At 47.0% G+C, this 17,172-nt stretch overlaps 1 protein-coding gene across 1 annotated transcript in view; it reads right to left on the reverse strand.

Annotated features, from left to right (window-relative positions):
• The window catches only part of LOC135225882 (calcium/calmodulin-dependent protein kinase type 1-like), a 124,976-nt gene that overhangs the window by 52,087 nt on the left and 55,717 nt on the right, over positions 1-17,172 (reverse strand). Inside the window, exon 5 of the mRNA XM_064265449.1 lies at positions 15,958-16,081. Coding sequence (XP_064121519.1) covers positions 15,958-16,081 — 124 coding nt within the window. The remainder of the gene's footprint in view (positions 1-15,957; positions 16,082-17,172) is intronic.

Raw genomic sequence — 17,172 nt, forward strand, 5'->3', positions numbered from 1 at the left:
AATTGTATCAACAATATCAAAAACAAGAAGGGTTCCCACCATTTTCTTATATTCCTAAATGAGAACCACACAGATGGGTTCATCTCATGCATGCAGTTTTGGCACACTACAAAGCAAAACTAACCAAGAATACAGTGGCTTTTGAGATAGCTAGTAATCAAGTCAATGTTTCAATGCTTAAAAAATTGTATTTAATGTGCTTATAGCAGTGCCTTGATGTTCACTGTTTTGAACCTGTGAGATATGATATAAAATGAAAAAATTGATTCATACCTGATATACGAGAACCAATTAAGGGATTTTGACAAAGGAAAAATCTATTTCTGGGTGAAGGCCTGTGTCGCCCAGTGAAAGTACCTTATAACATTCATTTCAAGGTATAAATAATTGCTAAATATACCAGAGAAAAAAAGCTATATGGAAATGCCAGAGTTACTACCTCTGGATCGATCACCTTCATAGGTGTCGGTACAAAAATGACAATTTGTCGAAAATTGCATTTTTCCTAACTATACAAACCTGAGGTCCTTTAACAATAGGAAGTAGCTAGCGGCAGCTGGAACGGTCGTAAGCTTCGAACAAGGGGAGAACGGTAGTTAACTGCTTGTCCGACAGTCGCGCGCCGCGCGACTGGGAGGTAAACAAATCACTTTTGCTTTTGGCCCATGCAAAATACACAGAGTGAGGGGTGGCATGAGGAGGGACTATATGTAAAGGACCTCAGGTTTGTATAGTTAGGAAAAATGCAATTTTCAACAAATTGTCATTTGTTCCGATACGTAATACAAACCATCAGTCCTTTAACAATAGGAAGACTCACTTCTTGGTGGGAGGAATCTGAGTCTTTTGATGAACAGACTGGTGTTCGTCCATCCCTGGAATGCCTCCCTGGTCGTAAGAGCGAGGGAGGGATCCAAGCCTCTGTCCGATTGATCGGGGTGTGCACCGCAGGATCAATGGTCAGACCTCTGGGCCGAGTACTAAGAGAGAGGCAAGCGTATCTCTTCGTACCAGCAAGCAAGAACTTGTTCCTGTTTGCAAGAGGCAACATAAAGTATGGGTTGTCTCAAGCTGGCATCCACTTCCTCCCCCTTGTTGGAGGAAGTGGTGGATATACGCTCCTATCCCTAGTGAAAGGGATAGGATGGGGCTCTGTTGAGTAGCTCACCTGCATCTTGTCCTTATCCAGCAGGGTGACGACCGTGTCCCTCTAACCACAGGTAGAGGGGAAGAAAAAGATGGGAAGAGGAGCCAGTCACACTCTCATTCACTCATCCATTCTTATGGTCACACCAGGACTCGATGCTGTTCAGCCTGCGAGGGTCTGGGTTCGCTACACAACGTGTTGAGCAGCCACCACGGGTCCCAAGGAAAAGGATCCAAGGACCTGTGGGCAATATCCCGAAGGTAGAAGGAAGGGCATGTGGTCTGGTTGACCAGACCCCTGCCTTCAGTACCTGCGCCACGGAGAAGTTCTTGCGGACAAGGCAGCATCTCCTTCGCATCGAAGGCGGTGAAGTCCATTAGGGAGGGTATTGTGAAGGACTCGAACCAATCGTCAGTTACCGAAGGGTTCTGAGTCTTCGCTACGAAGATCGGTACGAAATCGAGCGTCACAAATCCCCATCCCTTGTGCTTGACTTCTCAAGAGAAGTCATGCAGTTACCTAAGACGAAAAGAAGGGAATAGTCGTATGACCTATCCCTCTTCTCGACTTTGGTTATGTACAGTACTCATACTGACAAGCTATTAAGACGAAGTAATGATTGCTCTGGAACAACCGAACTAAGTCCACAGCATAGTTCGTAACTGACTCGGGCGCTCTGACAGCTGCCGACTGACTGGTTCGGAATCAGTAGAGGCAAGTTGTCCAAGCATCCGGGTAAGTCACGTGACCTTCGCCCTTTAAAGAGTTATGCTGAGAGACCAAACAAATAAAATATTTGTTAGTCACCGATGCCGGACGGCACGGCGATGATTCTCTTAATGCATAAGCTCAAAAGGCGAAAGTCAATTGCCTTCAAAAGACCGAGGTCCCTGATGGCAAGAAAATCTCATAGACGTTGGATCTCAGCTTAAGGAGAAACAACACTATGTGACGTTGAAGACGAAGGTAGGCAATGAATGCAACCTACGTCTTCCAGCTGAATCGAGAGAAGGAATCTCAAGATTCTAAACCTGTGCTTACAAATGACTGAAAACGCTAACCGCCATTTCATTGCTGTCCGTTGTGCAATGAAAGCGGGGCGTTCTTCAGTAATGAAACACAGGGGAGTGCCGCTTGAAGAACTGCTTCTCATGGGCTGAACGTTTGGAAGTAGAGCTGGCAGGTGTGGGAGTAGGCGATGTCTTTCAATACATCTGCTAATCCGGGGTGAACAATGAACAATTGTACACCTCCGAATACAAGATATTTTGAGGACAAACTCAGATTCCGCAAAAACATTCGCATTATCGGGATACGATGCAGCAAGAGACTATTACAGAATTCTGTTACCGTGCGGTAAACAGAAAGATGAGAGTCGAATAGATATCTCTGTTTAAAATTCTCGCAATACCGAAGACGATGAATACTAGCGTTTCACAGCAGTAGATGGTCATTCATGTATGAGAGAATCCCCGTTAATCAGAGACTTAAGCCCGTGATTGTTGGGCAGAGATACGGTTGTTATTCAATCCAAGCAGGTGAGAAAGACATAAACAACCGTCTATCTCAAAGCGTCAGCTGATACTGAAATGCCTCGGGCAATTCAATACGCAGTAGCTGTCGCTGACTCGTCATCCTGAGTTGCCAAGTAATCCTTTCCACAAGGAATGCGTTCGGCTAGAACCACCGAGCATAAAAGATATGCTCGAGCAATTATATTTAAGCGAAACGAATTTCGGTAAATATAAAAGCTTAAATGGTGTTGTTGTGACAACACCATAAGTATATAAAATTGAAACTGGAAACTCCTGGGAGGTTGCAGGCAACCCGGGTTGCAGTTCAATTAGAATACTTTTCGTCTAAGTCGCAATCCGTAGAATAACCAGGATATGCGCCTACCCCTCGGACCATTCAACTGCTTAGCAGAATCATGTCGCGAGGTTAATATACGTAGTATATTTGTAGGATTCTGAACAACGATCTCCATCCTAAATTCTTTCCTTCAAGAAAACAAATAAGGATTGGAGATTGACCACCTTCGTTCTCTATTAAAGAGAGTGAAGGAGAAGTCTTCCTCGAAGGAAAGCTTCAATGGTGAACAGAATACTAAGACGATAGTTCCAGCCAAACTGGATATTCCCGTCCGTTCTTCTCTATTCCAGGTTGGTCGCCTACTGTGAGATAGTCTTCTTTCAGCAGCAGTCTTCTTCCTAATGCTAGAAATTCCAGGAATTCGAGCATAGGCGAGGTTCCCGATTATCGTGTAACATATCGGGGATTCTCGTCTCGCTCACTTTGGACCGTGGTCTCGCCTAAGTGTTTGGAGATCGTAAGAAACTCTAACACTCTGAATGCGCTAGAAATTCCGTAGAATTCTAAGCAGTCTGCGAAACCCCCACCGAATTCGTCAAACGATATCGGCTGGTGGTCCTCTCGATTCCCGTAGAAATCGAGAATGGGGCAGGATCCCTCCTCAACGACCGGGGCTTACGTCAGGTAGGACCCGAAGGTCCCCCCTGGTAGCGCAGTCCCCAACGTGGGATCCTACAGAGAAATCTCTGTAGGATCCTTCCCCTTTCCCTCGTAGCAGTAAGGAGAGAGGGAATGGGGGAGGAATTGGATACTCGCTCGCCTTCCCAGTGGAACTAGCAGTTGGAGAAGAGTAGGAGCAGCCATCGCCTTGCGGCGATGGCCTCTCAGAGTCTGGGAAAACGTATCGTCAGGAGAAAACGTTTCTTTTCCCGAGGAGGGTTACGAACTCTCACTGTAGGTAAGGGTCTGCCGCCACTGTGAACGTCGTCTGGGTGGGGCTGATCGACACCTGACAGGAGAGAGCCGATACCGTCCTCCGACTCATTCCAGTCCTCGTCGAGGTCGAAACCTCTCAGGAGGACCGAAGGAGTATTTAAATACGGTGTCCGAAGACACGTAGAAACGCCGCTGTCGCAGTAGAGGAGGTGGAAGTAGCTTGATCGACCGGCCAGAACTGAGAGAGCCTTCTTGTCCGGAGACGAGAGACTCTGGTTCAAGACAGAATCGGCAAGCTCCGATCGCGGCAAACCCACCGTCGGTTTGGGTTCCCTCTCGGGCCCCAAACCGACTCGAGCAGAGACATGGGCTCTGCTGGTGGGAGCGGCGATCCTTCCCCCCGGTCGTTGTGCTGACGAATCAGTGCAATAACCTGGGTAAAGTTACTCTGAATCTCGGAAGTTACAGCGTCTTGAGGAGTAGGACCGTCCAGTCCCTCCAACAAGAGCAGCTCCCAGGACCCTCCTCCTTCAGAAGAAGGGGGGCCAGCAACAGATCCCTGACGGTTGCCTCCAATCACTTGCGCGTACGTCCTGGTTGGTCCTAAGACCAACCTGGCACGTGCGGCGTCGTGACGGGATCGTGAGCGGCGCATCTCTCACGATCACTCCTATATACCTCGCTCTTCCTGGCGTATGCCGAGGAAGTTGAAGGTATCGGAGAGACAGAACTGACGCTACCCCCTCTCCCCCTGACGGTCGCCTCCAATCACTTGCGCGTACGTCCTGGTTGGTCCTAAGACCATACGTGGCACGTGCGGCGTCGTGACGGGATCGTTAGCGGCGCACCTCTCACGATCACTCCTAGCTACCTCGCTCTTCCCGGTGTAGCCCGAGGAAGTTGAAGGTAGTGGAGAGACAGACCTGACGCTCCCCCCCCGCTCGCTGGCAGGACCAGCGTACGTGGGGGGCTGCAGCCGATCACCAACCCGCGGTGGGGATCGATCTGCAGGCCTGGCCGTGCCGCTCACCTGTGGCGAGCGGCTCGACTGAGAACGTCGACGCTGATGTCTAGCGTCAGGCGAGCTGTTGCTGGTTACCGTCTCCGCCCGGTCCCGATGGGAGCGGCGTCAGGTGACCTGCTAGGCTCGTTGTCGCGGTGAGACCGGCGAGCGTCCTCTCGGCGCGTCGAGCCGCTGGTACCAGCCGTGGCTGGTACCGACGACCGCGGGGACCCCTTCCTCGCCTCAACCCGTGGCTGGTCAGCGACCGTCACGTCAACCCGAGCAGCCAGCTGGTCGCTGCGAGAGCGTCCACTGGCCTAGCGAGAGTCGTCTGCACGACACTCGCCAGTCTTCTGCTCCGCGCTTCGGTCTTGGCGGCGAGCGAGCTCGAGTGTCAAGACTTTGGCTGGACGGTCTCCCGCGGGAGACCGTCCACTCGGTACTTCTCGCTAACGAGAAGCCGAGGCGGATCCTGGTTTAGCGGCAGAACCGCTAAAACCAGGCGAGGAAGTGCCAGCCGAAGCTGGTACTCCTCTGGTCCCCGTCTTCTTCTCCTTGGTAGAAGAAAAGACGGGCCCTGTTCCCGAGGGAGCAGGAGGACCAGCAGAAGAGCTCCCCGAATCGCCGGAGCGAGACGGGCCCTTAGAAGGTCCCGAAGGAGCCTTCTTAGGGGGGAAAACCCGGGTTACCAGCTGGTCGCTGCAAGAGCGGCCGCTGGCCAGGCAAGAGTCACCTGAGCGTCTCTCACCCGCCTTCTGCTCCGTGCCGCGTCTTGGCGCCGAGCGAACTCTGGCGCCGAAACTTGGCTGCACGGTCTCCCGAGGGAGAACGTACACTCGGGATCTCTCGCGAACGAGAGACTGAGCCGGAACCTGGCGTAGCGGCATCGCCGCTAGCACCAGGCGAGGAAGTACCAGAGCTAACCGATACTCCTCGTGTCCCCGTCTATCTCTTCCTTACGGAAGGGGAGACGGGCCCCGCTCCCGAAGGAGCAGGAGGACCAGCAGAAGGACCCCCCGTCCCACCGAGGTGGGACGGGCCCTTAGAAGTTCCCGAAGGAGACTTCTTAGGGGGGAAGCAGCCTTCTTCTTCTTCGGCTTATGGGCCTTAGAAGTCGAAGGGGAAGAGGCAGCAGCAGACGATGAAGACGAAGATGACAGCTTCCTCTTCTCCTCTTCCTCGTCAGCTCTCGCAGGACAGTCGTCAGGTCCTCCATCCAGGAGGGAGCCGGGGCAGTTGCCGAAGCAACAGGGCCCGACTGCACCTGTCCGGAAGGACCTGGGACTGGGGAAGACACACCGTGGGCAGGACCAGCATGGACAGGCACAGGAATCAGGAGCGACAGGAACAGCAACCAGCTCAGGAGCTGCAGGAACAGCGGCAGCGGTAGACCCAGAAGGGACAGCCAAGCCAACAGCGGGAATCACATCAGCGGCAGGTACGGCAGGCCCAGCGATCGCCTCGTAGAATCATCGGCAGCCAGCGGAACCTGGGTCCTGGCGGCCGGTCCAGGGGCGAGCTGCTGGAACAGCGGAAGTCTGGGGCAGGCAACACGAAGAAAACAGGCGGCGGCGGCAACCCCACCTCGGTACGGCTGCGGCCCTAGTAGCGGCAGACGGCGTCATCGACACAGCATGGGGAGTGTAGACCAGGAGGGGGGGAGCAGCATAAGCGGCCGTGGTAGTAGTGGAGACCGCCCCAGACCTCGCTAGACGCTGCGGCAGCCCGTGGATGCTAGGCACGCCCTGCCTCCGCGGTGGTCCATACCTGTCCAAGGTCGTCTCCCACGGATGTAGCACCTGCGGTAACATAGATAGATTAGTAAGAGGGGTTCCCTCACGCACGGGGGGAAGACATGCCCCACCCCGAACGCAAGGAAGACCCCCAAATACAAAATACAACGAAGAAGCTGAGCGGGGGGCAGGAAGGAAGACGAAGAATCGGATACCAAGGGAGTCGCGGGAGAGCTTTCCGACGACTTCCTGGCAGACCTTCGCTTCCCTACCCCCGCACAGCAGTGAAAAGTAATATGAAAATTAAACAGAATACTGCCCTTGCGATTCACTTCATAGAACTTAAAGGGGAAAAGATCAATTCCCGGGTAAGAACGGAAACTTGATCCAATAATATGATGCTATCATAAAATATATATGAAAATGAAACAGAATACTGCACTTGCGATTTCATTTCACATAAAAAAATCGTAAGGATCAATTCCCGGGTAAGAACGAAAATTGATCCAAATTAAATTTCATGCAAATAAATAAATGAAAATGAAAAGAATATTGCAATTGCGAATCCACTTTCATTGCATTCTATTATACAAAATTAAAAGGCTCGTGCCGAGCGCAAACACACTCTCGGTAACGAACGCACAGGGCAAACATATAATGAAAAGAGTACTTACATTTTTCAATTACACACTTTCGCCCAAATACATGACTCGGCGCGAGCGCGCCCGCCCTCGGCACCGAGGCATAATTCAAGGGTTCAATTCATGAAAAGAGAGGAAATCGCCGCATCTACGGCGATAACTCCATGTTGGTTCATAATTAAGTAATGAAAATGAAAACAGTGTACTTACAGTTTCATTTTCAAGTCAAACAAACCATTAGTAGAAAACACAATATAAACAAAGCATACGACGATGAAGCGGGCAGAGAGCGATGACGAACACGTCCTTCACACCCGCGGCCGAAAGCAAAAAGTGATTTGTTTACCTCCCAGTCGCGCGGCGCGCGACTGTCGGACAAGCAGTTAACTACCGTTCTCCCCTTGTTCGAAGCTTACGACCGTTCCAGCTGCCGCTAGCTACTTCCTATTGTTAAAGGACCGATGGTTTGTATTACGTATCGGAACAAATGGGGCGAGGGGATGCCACTACCACAGACCTCCAGCCAAATAGTCTCTCCTCTCTCAAAATCCCTCACCAGAGAGGAGCCGTTCCAACGATCCCCCTCCGCTCGTCCCCGCTTCTTCTGCCAAGAACTACATTCCTGAATACACACCCAAGCTTGGGCCAGCTAAAGGGTGGTGAAAGGAAAAGAGAGGGATGGGTTCACTGGGCGACACAGACCTTCACCCAGAAATAGATTTTTCCTTTGTCAAAATCCCTTTTCTGGGATTGGCATGTGTCGCCCAGTGAAAGAGTAACAGAGAATCAGCCATACAAGCTTGGGAGATCTAGAATAAGACTAAAACATTTATAATTATAAAAAGGAGAAATAAAACTTTTTCTTATTAAATTTTAATGATCTAAGATTAACAAAAACCAAAACAGGAGTACTGGTGTAACAAACATATATGGCCAAGTTCATACCATCACCAAGAAATTCAACAGTTAATGAATATAGAGTTATATGAATAATGGACTATGTACAAGTACAGGAGTGGGCCGATAAGCAATCCAATCCAATAAAAGATGCAAGAAGGGAGGGAACACAAGTGAGGCAGGTAGGTGAGAGGGAGTGCCAAAAAGTAATACTAGTGGAAAGAATGCTAATTAATAATATCCAACTTCACAAACTACATGATTAGGCTGTATCAGGTAAGACAACATTTCCTGCAGCCACTGCAGAAAATTTAAGGGCCTCTAAAGACTTTAGATAGTGGCGTTTAAATACTGTCGGGGATTTCCAACCCGTATACTTTTAGAGATCATCAAAGTTCATATGATGAAAATAGTTAACTGAGGTAGCTACCGCTCGGATATCATGTACCTGAGGAACTGAATCCGGATTAGCTTGTTTAATAAAATAAAGAATTTGTTGTCTGATGCCTTTTAAAGAAATGGTTCCACCTTTCTCTCTAATAAAAAGAGGACCTGAAGACTTATTAGAAGTCCTGTCAAGATAAGGCTTTAATGTAATAACTGGACATAATGATGGGTCTTGTGGAAGAGGGACAATCTTCCATGGAGACCATCTGTTCTGAGGGTCTTCATTCTTTGCCAAGAATTTCAGGTCCGGAGAAAGTAGAACTTCTCCTGACGGGAGGAAATCAATATGATTTGGTTCTCTAGAGAGAGCCGACAGTTCTGATATTCTAGCACCTGAGGCCAGGCTCAGTAAAAATAATGTTTTCCTAAGAGCACGATTCATTATCAGTATCTGAGGCTAACTTGAGTACTTCATTTAAAAACCAGAGACCGTATGAGGTCGATTTACTGGTCTCAGCCGAGCACATGCTCTAGGTATAGATGAGAAGTATGAATCTGTTAAAGCCAAACTGAAAAATCTTTTTCAGGGCGGACTTAGTCGTAGTAATGGTACTAGCGGCTAGACCTTTTTGAACAGAGTTCTAAAAAATGAAATTGCCAGATTTGTAGTCATTGTCTGAGCATCTGATTCTTTTAGAAAGATGACTAATTTCCTCACTGCTGAATCACATTGCCGGAGTGTCGATTCTCTTTTGTCTGATTCCACAAACAATGTGTTAAGCGGGTCAATATTAGCATCTTTCTGTGCCGCAAACTTCATGAAATCCATAAAGTTAGGGCATTCAGAACTCTTAGGGAAGCTGACACAGTCTGAGTTTGTACCACCTGAGTCAGCTTTGGGTTGGGAATCCTTCTGGGCCGGAGTTCCAACTCTAGTAGAAGAGGAAACCAATTGCTCTTCGGCCAGTTGGGTGCTGCCAACGCTATCTGCCCTTTGAAAGATCTGAGTTTGTGTAGAAATTTCATTAAAAAGTTTATTGGTGGAAACAGATAAATCTTCTGCCAATTGTTCCAGTCTATGGACATCGCATCTGTGGCGTGAACTAGAGGATCCAAATTGGGAGCCACAACATGGAAGTTTGTGGTTGGATTCCATGGCGAACAAGTCCACTTGAAGGTCTGGAATCTGTAGGCAAATCCAATTGAATGATTTTGTGTCCAGAGACCATTCCGATTCCAGCGGAGTTGTCCTGGATAGGGAATCCGCAATGACATTTCGTAAACCTGCCAGGTGAGTAGCTGACAGGTGCCAATGTTTCATTGCCAGCGAGAAGATCACTATCATCACGTGATTTATGTGACTTGACTTGAAGCCTCCTCTGTTTAGGCAGTGAACTATCACTGCACTGTCCAAGACTAGTCTGATATGAATATTCCTGGCCGGAGCTAGTCTTTTTAGGGTCAGGAAAACGGCCATTGCTTCCAGGATGTTGATATGAAGCTGGCGGAATACCGTCGACCATGTTCCTTGAACCTTCTTGTGTTGAGAATAGCCCCCCCATCCGCTCAGAGAAGCATCCGTGTGGACTACTAGAGACGGTGGGGGAAACTGGAGTGGAACTGACTTGGAAAGACTCTTGATTGTTGTCCATGGACGTAGTTTTTTTTTCAGTATCAGCGGAATCAAGGAGATCTTGTCTCTGAGTCTGCTGTTGGCTCTTTTCCGCCATACCCGGTTGATACCCTTCAGTCTTGCTTTCAACAAGAGGTCTGTTAGTGAAGCAAACTGAAGTAAACCTAGTACTCTTTCTTGGGTACGGCGAGACGCCCGTCTGTTTTTTAGAAATTGCCTCGTAGTTTTTGCTATCTCTTTGCACTTGGTTGGCGGAAGAGATAGTTTGTGTGTGGTTAGATCCCACTGGATTCCTAACCATTGAAAGCGAGACGCTGGAATGAGACGTGACTTTTCCTTGTTTATCTGGAACCCCGATACTCTAGGAATTTTATTACTTTGGCTGTTGCCCTGTGACATTCCTTGTCGTTGGGTGCCAGTCGTTTAGGTAAGCTACTAGCGTAACCCCCTGAGCTCTTAGTTCTTGAACTATTGTCTCTCCCAGTTTGGTGAATATTCTGGGGGCTATATTGAGCCCGAATGGCATTACTCTGAACGAATAAGCCTGTCTTCCTAGTTTGAATCCTAGATAGGGAGAAAAGTTTCTCGCTATCGGGACGTGATAATAGGCGTCTGTAAGATCGATAGAGGTGGTGACGACCCCACGGGGAAGTAGGGTCCGTACCTGCGAGACAGTTAGCATGCGAAACTTGTCGCATTGAATGTATGAGTTGAGACTGGACAAGTCCAGAATCACTCTTCGTTTGTCCGTGTCCTTCTTTGGCACGGTGAACAAACGTCCCTGAAACTTCAGGTGTCTGACCTTTATTGCCTTCTTCTGGAGAAGGTCTTTGGCATAATTTAGAAGGTCTGTCATTGGGATTTGGTGGAATCTGACTGGTGGAGGAGGCCCTTGTATCCATATCCACCCCAGACCTTTTGATACTATACTTTGGGCTCATGGACTGAAGGTCCAATGGTCCCCGAAGAGGTACAGTCTCCCACCTACCTGGACTGGATCATTGGCTGCTTGAGGTCTTACTTCCTCTGCCTCCTCTGAAACCTCTGCCCCTAGAGGTGGCTCTGGAACCAGCTCTGTGCCGGTAGGCTCCTCTTGCTCTACTGCCTCTTCCTTGCCTATTATAGGTTTGAAAGGCTCCCTGTGTTTCAAACGAAGCGTTGAAAGCAGGGGAGGTCACAAATGTAGCCGAACTCGAGGGTTGTTGAGTTGGCTGCCTTTGTACAAGGACAAACTGTTGTTGTGGTCTTGCCTTAGATGTTGAAGGCTGACCAAGCTGTGAGACAGGGACTGCTTGTACCAGTGCCTGTGACTGAGAGGTCTGGAAAGGCTGATACTTCCTGACCCTCTTCCTGTTTTTGGGTTGTAGTCCGGAGGCTTCAAACTTCCTCTTGAAGGGAAGGCCCCAGCGGACATGAAGATTCTGATTCGCCCTAGCTGCCTCACTAATGATACCATTCACTATGTCCTCAAGGAAGAGTTTAGGTCCCCAGATTGAAGCCTTAATTAGTTTATTAGGCTCGTGTCTGATGGACGCATAGGCCAGGACATGCTTCCTGCAACTCCGCCTAGCAACCACAAAATCATACAGGTCACTTTGGAAAGTCTGCAGCAGCGACTTTGTTAGGACCCGGAATAAAGGTTCCTCAGAGTAGACTGAAGCCGTCAATTCCACCGTGGTAACGGAATTGATTGATCTACTTAGCCTACATTTAGCCTCGAATTCTGCCTTTACTAAGGCATCTGGAATTCTGGGAAGCCTTTCACTGTGAAAGTTTCCAGAGCGCCTACCCAGCACTCCAGATCTCCGGGAAAGAGCAAAGAGGTAGGTTCTGTCTCTCTAAGTTGAGGCATTTGCTTATCCTCTATTCCCGCCTGCAGAGTTAATTCTGCAATCTTGGAAGTACAAGGGGTCGGGACGTTATCCCCTACCACGAACATGGTATAACAACCTTTATTTGGTGTCCTCTTCATGTTAATGCACTCCCATTCTGAAAGAGTGCGGACCAATGCCGACTGTGCCTGGTCCCTAGGATAGATCACCGTCTCCTTGGGGACTTTGTCTACTCTCACAAAGGCTTCTTTGGCTAAACGAACGTAGCCCAGGAAGGGAAATTGGAGACCCTCCGGGAAGAATTCATAATCTTCCACCATACGGGTACCGCATCCTTCAATTGTCAGCATGCCCTCAGAGAAAGGAGCATGCAGAGCCAACCGCCATGGGTTGTTATCCTCAAATGGCGGGAGCTTAGATGCATCCGGTACAACGAAGGATTGTTGTGTGCCTCAGGACTGAGTAAGTCCAGCCAGCAAACTCTCCTGAGTCTGTAGTCTCTGAGGAAGAGACAAGATAGATTGTCCTGATGTCTCTAAGCCCGAAGCGAGCTGAGACGACATCGATTGAAACCTCGAGTCTACTATGCTGCCCATCTTCTCCATGAGGAGATTTGCAAAGGCATCAGGGTTAAAGCCGGATTCCAATGGTCAAGTTTTAGGACCTCTAGCTCTCGACCCCTTCTGTGGGGGAGTAGCTTTCGCCGGGGCAGTCAAAGGCTTGGTAGCCAATGATGACCTGGCGGAGTCCACTGGAGAAGGCTTAGCTGGTCTGGCAGCCTTCTGCAGGGAATTCTTTGTTAAAGTTTTCACCTTGGGGATTTCAGAACCAAACCTCTCCTCAAGGATCCTGGACTTCAAAAACCCCTGGAAGGAAGACGATGAAGAAGATGGACTAAAAATATTAACCTTAGAGCTAATACCTCCTGCCTCACTTACCTCCCTACCTTCTTTCTGCGAGTCGATGGCCATCGGTTCTCGGTGTAGGCTGATGTCTGCTACCTCTCCGGTCACTTCCTCACATAAACCCTCATCAAGGGGGATCTGGGTCTCTAGGCAGATCCTCTCTATGATAGGAGCCGCAAGTTCCCTAGCTACTGCTGCCGAAATCCTAGCATTGGGATAGAGGAGAGAGCACATCTCCTCCAACAGCATATAGGGACATCCAGCGGTTACATTCCTGCCATAGCCACCTACCCAGGTTTTAAGGCTTGTCAGTGAGGAGGTCTCAAGTGCCAGAGGGGTCTGTAAGAAAGGACGAAATCAGATCCTCCAGAAATTCACCCCTCCTATATGCAACTATTGTTAAAAAATAAACATTACCAAGGTGCGGATGGAACTTACAGACTCATTAGTTACGTTCTGTACTAAACCCTAACATACTTCGCAGCCATCCGGATGCCAGACTAGGAAATTTTCCATCTGTACCGAACAGCTGGCATGAGATCGGCAGACTGCATGCCAACAGGGTTGTTGAATGACAGCCGAGCAGCCCAACTCCAGACAGTGTACCATCTGTAAGTTAGAATTGATGCATGAGTACACTTAAACTAGTTTTTTGATAACTAGTTACAGGGAAAAAATCAACTCTTCAGTAAGAATTGTATTAAAAAACAAGCTGTGAAAGTCTCCGCTTGCTCTGGAATCCACGATCTCATTATCGTGATTGCTAATACCGATGGAACTGGTTAAATACGAATAGAACAGGGAGCCAGGTAAACCTGGTCTGAACCTGAATGTACCGGAAAAGAGTAGCTATTCCAAATTAAATGGAAAAGTACTCTAAACCTGGTTCCATTCCCACCGGAATAGGGGCAGCAGCGGAAAAATTGAGAATAATGTAAAACAGAGCAGCGGACTTAGCAATACGTACTAACTACTTCCAGTGTGTAATAACCCGGCGAGAGTAATGATAGAACATACTTTGACCGGGAAACACAGAGCCGGGGAAGTACCCACAGAGATTATAAAAACTCTATTCCTTGACCTCCTCCGACTAATCCCCCGGGAATAGTGCTAGACGCTCCAGCTGTCGTTCCCCGGAAGGGTTACTAGAACAGCGAGCTAACGAAACACCACCAGAAACAAACCGGCCAGAAGGGAAGAGCACGGAGGGGGAAGGGTAACTAGTAAAATACAAACAAGGGGGTAATAACAAAAATATGTAAACTACAACTCCTTAATCTCCTCCGACTAAAACCCCCGGGATGGTGCTCAACGCTCCAGCTGCCTTTCCCCGTAAGGGTTACTAGAAAAGCGAGCTAACGAAACGCCTGGCAACAGCGACCGGTCAGGTGATTAATACCTTCCGAGAAGCCGTGGAAAAACCTACAACTAAAGGGGCAGAGGACGGCAAGCCAAATGACACCCTAAAGGAGGAATTAGCCAAGGCTATACTAACTAAAATATTGAAACAGGAATTATTGGAAGTACCGACGAAAAAATAATCCATCTACAAAACCAGCCTAACCCTCCAAAATCAGATATACCAATCTGGTCAGGTGGCTTAGGACGGCGCTTAATAGAACGTCGTGAAAGAGGGAACTCAGAACCTAAACTAACCCTCCAAAATCGAATATATATATCGACCTGGTCAGGAAAGATGGGTCTAGCACCTACATTCTGTGACAAGAGAGAATTCTCTAGTAAAGGATCACCTTCCAAAACTAATTCAATAGTCTGGTCAGGATCGCCAGAACTAAAACCAACTAAGGTAGAGAGAAAAAACTCTTTACCGCCCAGCCTAACTTCCAAAATCTAACCTAGATCTGGTCAGGTAGGCTAGGAACGGTAATAAGCGGCCAAGGATAGATAATATTCGTATAGGACTCCCAACATCGTCAATATAATAGCAATAATATTGTAACAAACTAAATAGCAATAAAATCATCTACATAAAATGCATGAGCATCGCGAATTAATGAGAATTATCACTTCTCCAGTAAAAAGCGTAACATTTGGCTAGCCTAGGTCACTACAACACAATATTCGCACATGTAATAGAATGAAAATTTATTGTATTTCGTGAGGGAACCGCATCGCTCCTGAAGGCCTTTTTTTAAAAAAGAGAGAGGGGGAAACCCTCTGATAGGTAGGTAGGTTATAATTAAAATTGATAAATTTTATTAAACAACCTATCGGAACCCATCAGGAGCGAAATGGTAAAATTCCACGATAACAGTAGCGTATACTGTAAAAAGCAAAAATGATAATGATTTATCGTAATAAAAAAAGTTGAGGCGACTGAATACGCGAACAGCAATGCATTTACTAAATGGCCGCACGAGAGCTGATACGCTCGGCTCCCAGTTGACATTATAATAAACAGTACCACATAAAATGCACCGCTGCCCGAACACGTACAAAGTCAGAAAAATAATACTCAACTTAGATGAAGATGCTTCCTGATGATCAGAAGACACAATAAATCCACAATCACAAAAGCTAGAAATCACGATAAAAAACACACCGTGACAACGAGTGCTATGAAGGAATGTTGTTCTTGGCAGAAGAAGCGGGGACGATCGGAGGGGGATCGTTGGAACGGCTCCTCTCTGGTGAGGGATTTTGAGAGAGGAGAGACTATTTGGCTGGAGGTCTGTGGTAATGGCATCCACTCGCCCCGTTTTTATACCGACACCTATGAAGGTGATCAATCCAGAGGTAGTAACTCTGGCATTTCCATATAGCTTTTTTTCTCTGGTATATTTAGCAATTATTCATACCATGAAATGAGTGTTAGGGTATAAGGTACTTTCACTGGGCGACACAGGCCAATCCCAGAAAATATTTTAGCAAAACAGTAAACATCCTAAGCAGACAGCGGTGATAAATGGGATAAGCATCCGAACAACTATAAATTACCGTAATTGATAGACAAGATTATATGGGATCATTAAAAGTACCCTGGTAACACAGGAGCCAAAGATACACTCACCAACATAACCTGGAGTACCACACGCAGTAGCCATGATCCCTGAATCTTCCATTTTGCTGAGACCAAAATCACTAATCATAATCTTGCTGTCTTCATCAGGACTGTAGTAGAGTAAGTTCTCTGGCTGTAAAAGAACGACAACAGAAAAACCATTACATATTCTGAAAGGTTCACAAAATAATTTATGACAACACAGTAAATGAAGCATAAATAAAACTTCATGCCAATCACTGTAAGACATTGAAATTGTATGTTTATTTCTAGCAGTGTACCAATGAAGATTATTTACAAATCATGTTGACATTGGATAAAATAGTTAGTCAACATCAATAGGCAGCCCCCAAGTTAAGGCAGTCTCGACTTTAGTCAAACCAATCTTATGACGCTTTTAAAAATTATTCATTATAAAATCGCCTCCGCATTAAGACAAAAATCCAAAGTTAAGTCGACATTAGGTTGGGTATTAGTTTCTGAGCTCCCACATGAAAATAAGTATATGTTGACATTCTTCCGTGTGCAAGCCAACCACAGGATTAAAGGTAAGGTTTTCATCACTTTTTCTTTTTTTATAAATTTTTAAAAGTTAAGATCTGAATGTTGGATTTGACTTGAGTCACACCTCAGGAACTGATCTCTGCCTTATGTAGTGTTATGTATATGAGTACAGTACAACAAGCACTGAACCCATTACTACCTATAAATGGTTCTCCATTCAAAAATATGCAAATCTGGTAAACTGTCAATATAACCCCTTAATTTGCTCTTGTGCCTCTGTGTCTCATAATAGTATGGTCTGAAGATTTGTAAAGAAAAAAACTGATTCTCCATACCATATCTTACTGACAAGCTTTAATCTTCTAATGAAAGTTTCAGACTAGAAAGTGTTGATGATGAATTTCTTTTGTTACCAGAGGGATTGCCTATGAATGTTTGCCGTTTTTGAAGAGGTTAACAGACCATCAAGAAAAGTGGTTCAAATGTTTTCACACACTCAAAAAATTGCCCATAAAACAATAATGTAGCAGTAACTAATAGTGTTTTGATTTGAAGATACATCAGTGGGGAAGGTAAATGGGGAGCAGATATATTTAGTATTTGTTTTATAATTATTCCTAAATTTCAATTGGGAGATATATTTTGGATATTACTAACTTGACATCCTATTCTGTTCATATGCTGGTGAATATGTATGTGCAATTCAAATGTAAACGAGAG

This window comes from Macrobrachium nipponense, chromosome 13 (assembly GCF_015104395.2).
Source record: "Macrobrachium nipponense isolate FS-2020 chromosome 13, ASM1510439v2, whole genome shotgun sequence".
Classification (NCBI taxonomy): Eukaryota; Metazoa; Arthropoda; class Malacostraca; order Decapoda; family Palaemonidae; genus Macrobrachium; species Macrobrachium nipponense.